The sequence below is a fragment of the Tinamus guttatus genome, unplaced genomic scaffold, assembly GCF_059628265.1.
Source record: "Tinamus guttatus ecotype Peru unplaced genomic scaffold, ASM5962826v1 Tinamus_guttatus_pri_ptg000006l, whole genome shotgun sequence".
In the NCBI taxonomy this organism is placed as follows: domain Eukaryota; kingdom Metazoa; phylum Chordata; class Aves; order Tinamiformes; family Tinamidae; genus Tinamus; species Tinamus guttatus.
Genome location: NW_028288540.1, coordinates 599,014 through 605,035, shown reverse-complemented (window position 1 = coordinate 605,035; position 6,022 = coordinate 599,014). Strand labels below are relative to the sequence as shown.

At 58.0% G+C, this 6,022-nt stretch overlaps 1 protein-coding gene across 1 annotated transcript; it reads right to left on the bottom strand.

Annotated features, from left to right (window-relative positions):
- Positions 1–202: 202 nt before the first annotated feature.
- On the bottom strand, positions 203–2,569 carry EN2 (engrailed homeobox 2). The gene is made up of 2 exons (XM_088521038.1): positions 2,026–2,569; positions 203–524 (listed from the first exon to the last, which is right to left on the bottom strand). Exons 1-2 carry the CDS (start codon positions 2,567–2,569, stop codon positions 208–210), a joined length of 861 nt encoding a protein of 286 aa, XP_088377164.1. The 3' UTR covers positions 203–207.
- Between the last annotated feature and the right edge of the window lie 3,453 nt (positions 2,570–6,022).

The following is a 6,022-nucleotide window of genomic DNA, read 5'->3' as shown; positions in this document are numbered from 1 at the left end:
AATTATATATACATAGAATATTGCAGAGTTATATCTAATACACAATATTTTCACTATTAATGCTGGTATAATCTTTATACACTGGCCCTTCCTCTTCTTCCGCTTCTTCTGCTTCTTCTTGTTTTTGTTTTTTGTTTTTTAATTAAATTATTGCATTGTATAAACTTTGACTGCCCCCCCGCCCCCGCCCATAACCCCCTCCCAGCCCTATTCACTGTCCGACTTGCCGTCTTTCGCCGTGGTCGAGTGGTTGTAGAGCCCCTGGGCCATGAGGTGCACGGCGAGCGAGTTCTTACTGCCCGTGGCCTTCTTGATCTTGGCGCGCTTGTTCTGGAACCAGATCTTGATCTGGGACTCGTTGAGGCCGAGCTCCTGGGCCAGGCTCTGGCGCCGCTGCTCCGTCAGGTAGCGGTTGGTCTGAAACTCGGCCTTGAGTCTCTGCAGCTGCTCGGCGGTGAAGGCGGTTCGCGGCCGCTTGTCCTCCTTGCTGGCCGCCTTCTTCTTTGGTTTGCGCGAGCGGGGACCTAAGGGCCGGGCGAGAGGAGAGCAGCGACACCGCGCGCCGCCCCACGGGGCCCCCCGCCGGGACGGGCCCACGCGCGGCGGCGCCACGCGGGGACGCCACGGACCTCCCCCCCCCGCCACCTCCCCGCGGCCACCGGGGCCCAGCCCCGGCGCTTTGTGCCGCTTTGTGCCTCCCTGCGCGGCCCTCCCTGCAAAACACCGGCCCAAACCCACCGAAAAATAAGAAAGGACCATACATAAATAAATAAATAAAAATAAAGCGGGCCTTTCAATTCTTTTCATCCCTTGCTGCAGCGAAGTGAAGCAGGGCATCCCGCGGCACGGGGTCGGTTTCGCCTGCTTTATTATTTCTTTATTTCTTTTCTTTCTCTCTCTTTTTTTATTATTTTCTTTTTCTTTTGAAAGGTTTCTCTCTAATTAATTAATTTACTCATTTGGGGGAAACCTTTTCCTTACTCTTTTCTTTTTACTCACAACAAATTAACAACAATAAAGACAATAATAATAATAACGGGCTGTGTGTTTACGCTGCGAGAAGGAGCAACCCCGCGCTCCTGCACGGCCCTTACGCTGCTGCGCGGAGCCGTTCGGAGAAATGTGATCATTTTTCTCTCATTCTTTTTAATTTTTGAGCCTCGATATCATTCCAGGCTGCACAAGGAGCCTCTTCTGCCCGGCCTGAGCCATTGTGAGCGTGTATGTTAATTAAATATTAACAAAGGAGCGGATCGGAGAACAATGGAGTAAATGGCAATTCCGAGAGGAATATTCCTGCCAGCCCAAGACTTTCCTTTCCTGGGTTACCAACTCATCTTAAGCTTGCCCTGGAATCGCTCCTTGGGCTCCGCAGCTCTGCGGGATGGAAGCCAGGCCAGCCGCTTTAGTAAAGGCAAAGCACAATTTTTGGGGAGCGCATTTGCTACGCGCTGAGTTTTGTTTTGTTTTATTTTGTTTGTTTGGGGGTTTTTGTTTGTTTGTTTTTGGATGGTTTTTCGCTTTTCCCTGTGTTTTTAGGAGAGTTTCTACTTCCTTGGGCTGCCAATCCGCTGCGGAGGGCCCTGCTCTGCCTGGGCACGATCTCACACTGCGGCCTTTCCCGGCGTGTTTACCACTAATTCCGGGGAGGCTTCCCAAACCCACGGGCTCCCCACACTTCGGCCTGCCCGAGAACTTCCCCGCGTCGTGGAAACCCTCCTCCCGACCCCTGCAACTCTGGCCCGGGGGCGAATTGAAAGAAAGAGCCGAGAGCGCGGCCGCTCCGAGGCCTCTGTGCGGGCAGCGAGCGCAAGAGCTGGCGTTTGGGGGAAGGGGGGTGGGTGGTCGGAGCAGAGGCCTGTGCGGGGCGGCCAAATGTCCCCTCCGCCCCCAGGGCCCGTCCCCTGCGCGGGGCCGCGGAGGCTCCGCGGGCGCGGAGGCTGCGGGCGGCCCGTGAGCGGCCCGAAGCGCTCGGGCGGCGGCGGGGAGGCCGCCGGGGGAGGCTCCGCGGCGGGAGGCTCTTACCTGAGGAGGGCCGGTCCGAGTAGCGCGTGCAGTAAACCCAGGCGGGCCAGAGCATGGGCTGCGCGCCCGCGTTGGAGCTCGCTTGCGAGCTGTCCGAGTCCGAGCTCAGCGACAGGTCCCCGCCGCCGCCGCCGCCGCCGAGGCCCCGCGCCTTGAGGGCCACTTCGAGCGCGGCGCCGTCGCCTCCCTTCTTGGCGGCCCCGAGCGCCGCGGGGCCGCCCTCGCCCCGGCCCGGCGAGCCCGGCGCGGCGGCGGCGGCCAGCGGGGCTCCCGGCGCCGCTCCGGGGCTGCGGCGGCTCTCGGGCCGCCGGGGCTCGGCGCCTCCCGCCTCCTTCCTCCGCCCGAACTCGGGCCGCAGGATGTTGTCGATGAAGAAGTTGGTGACGCGGTGCGGGTGCGGGTGCGGGGGCGGCGGCTCGGCCCGCGCCGCGGGCAGCACCGCGGGCAGCAGCAGCGCCCGTCGCCCGCCGCCCGGCTCCGCATCCCCGCCGCACTCCGGCGGATCGGCCGCCTCCCCGCGGGGGCTCCGGCCGCCCTCCTCCATGCTCCGCGCCCGCCGACGGTCCCGCTCCGGCTCCGCGCCCGCTCAGCGCTTTCGGTGTCGCTGCTCTTGCTGCTGCAGGCGGTTGCTCTTTATTTCAAATTGTTAAATATATATATTTCTATATATATATATTTCTATATACACACAGGTGTCTCTTTGCTTTCACTCCTCCTCGCCGCAGCCGGCGTTGAAAATCCAGAGTTTGCAAAAAATCTGTTCTTTTTTGTTGTAGTTGTTTTTTTGTTTGTTTTCGGAAACCCAAAAGCCAACAAGCAGAGGCGTCGAGGAGCTCCAACTTTCAGGAAAAAAAGTAAAAGCAAAACAAAAAAAAAGGGAATGATGGCAACGGTGCGGGGTGAAATCCTGCCCTTCCTCCGCTATCCGCCGCCTTCAGCCGCTCGCTCCTGCAGCGCCGCCGTCTCCCGCCGCCGCCGCTCTCATCCGCCGCCGTTCCAGCTTTTAGGCGGAGGCACCAAAAATAATTAAAAATAATTAAAAAAAAAAAAAAAAAAGGAAAGAGAGAAGGGGCGGGCAGGGAGGGTTGCGGGGGGGAACTCAACGCGGGCGCCCCGCGGGGCTCGGGCGGGCAGCGCGTTGCCCCGCGCAGCGCCGCGCAGCCCCGCGCAGCCCCGCGCGGCCGCACATCCGGGGGAGGGGGGAGGGGGGGCGCTCGGTGTCCCCGCCGCGCGCCCCGCGCTGCGCTCCCCGCCGCGCGCGCGCGTGGGGGGGGGGGGGGGGGGGGACCCGCGCGGCCGCCGACGCCGCGGAGCGACTTCCACTCGCGATTTGTTCTTCGCATGTTTTAACGGGGGCCCCGCCGGTGACGTCGCCCGCGCGCTCTGCCGGACACGTGCCCGGGGCCAATGGCAGCGCGGCCGCGAACACACGTGGTGCCACCGCGAGTGACAGCGGCGACAGCCCCCCTCCAGCTCCCCCCCCCCCGCCACCCCTCCCCCGCCGTTTAAAGCGGCCGCGCACACGCGGAGCGGGGGGAAAGGGCTTGGAAACGCTCATCCCGCCGCCCCCAGCTTTGTCCGCCCCCTCGGAGCCCCCCCTTGGCCCCCATACATTTTTGTCATTAATTTCCATGCTGTTTACCACGGGGGGGCGGCATCCCACAATCCCTTGCTCAAACGCATAAATAATATTAAACGAGGCGCCGCGATACAAAGCGGGGGTTGGGGAGCGAAGCGGGGGGGGGGCAAAGCAAAGCGACGCGCTGAAACTCGCGGAAAATGCGCGGCTCCCGGGCGCTGCCCCCTGCTCCCCGCGGCGCCTTCCCCTGGCCGGTCCTGCGGGCGGGTGCGCAGGAGCATCCGCACCCGCGGTAATTGAATCGTTCTCCTCGGAGCTGGACAGAAGCCTTTGATCATCGGTGCCGGCTTCAAAACCCATCTGAAACAGAGAGGTTTCCCCTGACAGGGCGGCGCGGGGAGCGCCCCCTCCTCCAGCCCCCCCGCCACCGAGTTAACCTTGCTGCTGCTTATTATTATTATTATTATTATTATTATGCGTGAGGAAGCTGGCTCTTGCTCCCCTTTCCCCCCGCCTTTTGTCTTTGGAAATAAACTCCTCGGAATTAAATTGGGGCTCTCTGGATGGCGAAGAGGGGGCGGCCGAAGGGTCCCGCGGGCAGTGCCTCCCCGACGGGAAGGGACAGAGGCTTGTCTGCCTTGTTAGTTTTCCTGTCTTTTTCTTTTCCTCCTCCCCACTCCTCTTTTTTTTTTTTCCTTTTTCTTCTTTTTTTTTTCTTTTTTTTTTTTTAATTTTTACTTTTCCTCTGCACCGAGGACATTACTCCGCGCCGCTCTGGGTCCAGATAGTGCTGAGACCACATATTGCAGATCCAAAGTTGTTTTGCTCAAACAAGCACCTAGAGGTTAATTTCTTGAAGCGCCCCATGAAAAGCGATTAGCCTGTCTCCCAAGAAGTATTTTCTAATTACTTGGAAGCTCTCGCCTTTTTTTTTTTTTTCTTCTTTATTTTTTCTTTTTTTTTTCTTTTTCCTGCTACCCCATAATTAAACGCGTTCAAGGTGCTGCACTTCAAAAATTTCGCTCCCGGGCGGACCTAAGTTCTTGACAAGAACTTAAAACACCCTCAGACTCGTGCTACCTGCGCCGTGTGGCAACCAGGCGACCTCGCCGCCGCCGCTGCTGCCACATTCACGTCGCCATTCGTTACCCTCGTCTTCCGCGGAGATATTTATACTCTGTATCGGGCAGGGAGGCGAGGAGAATTCCTTAGATAAACTCCAAAGCGGCAGATAAACAAAGCTGTACAAAACAATTACCGAACCTGCCTGTCCGCTCGCAATAATCCCGCCGCCTCATTGCAAGGCAGCACCTCAGGTATGCAGGACCGAAGGGGTGAGCTGATACCTCGCTGGGGAAAATCGCAAGAAATCTTATTTTCCTATTTTTTTTAAATCTCCCACTTCAATCTTTCTCCAAAGATTTTTTTTTTTACAGTAGAATTTTATTATTTTTTTCGGAATGCGGGCACGTTGCCAGAGCTTTTTCCTTACTCACATCTCGATTTCACTCGTTAAGCGCCGCAGAGAACAGCGAGAGGGGAAGTTAAATAGTTTAGTTTAATTTAAATAATAATAATAATAGTTTTAGGTTCGTTTTGTTGCCCGTTTCCGTGGGAAGTGGCCGACGTGGCGGTGCCTCGAGTCAGCCCGCCGCTTGTCAGCGATGCCACTTGGTCTGAAACCCCAGTAGCTGAAAAGAGGCTAATTCCACCCTGTCACCGTCCAGTTATTTTAGTGTCCCCTTTCCTGTGGACGAGAAGGCGTGTGTCCATGCAGGGCGGGCGCGTATTTGCACCTCCGCAACCTGCTTGGATTTTGGTATTTGGGATGTTGTTTTTCTTTTTCTATTCTCTCTGTTTTCTTTTTCTTTCTTTCTTTTTTTCTTCTTCTTCTCATTTTGCTGTGTTTTCTCTGGGCAGGAGCAGGGCGCTGCAAAGTTGAAACCTCAGGTGAAAACCGCGGAGCGCAGTTTCGCGCGGGAAGCTGCTCCTGCGCGCTGTTTTCCGCGGCGCCTCCCGCTCCCCCTGCAAACGGTGGGGGCGGTCCCTGGAGTTGCTCTCCCCACCCCGGCCTCCTGCAGCTCCATTTTTTTGGAGAGGGGAGATCGCGGCTGGGGGAATCGCGGGAACGCTCCGGCCGCGGGAACCCGAGCGGCGCTGGCTCCAGCCCCGGCCGCGAGGCCGGCCCCGCGGCCCAGAGACCCCCCAAAAGCCCGGAGGAGGCTGGAAAAATGTAACACGGGGCTCCGTCTTCCCGTCCGGGTCAGAGCAGGAGCTTCCCCAGCACTTCGCCAGCTGGCACCGCGGAGCAGGCGGCGCGTTGTCCCTGCGGCAGCTCTCGGTTACAAGCAGAGGGTAAAATAAATAAATAAATAAAACAGCATCGGCTTTATCTGCAGACGACACTTTTTTTTTTTT

Excerpts from the sequence above, each read along its gene's own strand:
- EN2 (XM_088521038.1), bottom strand. The coding sequence starts at position 2,569 with ATGGAGGAGGGCGGCCGGAGCCCCCGCGGGGAGGCGGCCGATCCGCCG. Across the intron at positions 525-2,025 it reads CTCGGACCGGCCCTCCTCAG|GTCCCCGCTCGCGCAAACCA; the intron begins GTAAGAGCCTCC and ends CCCGGCCCTTAG.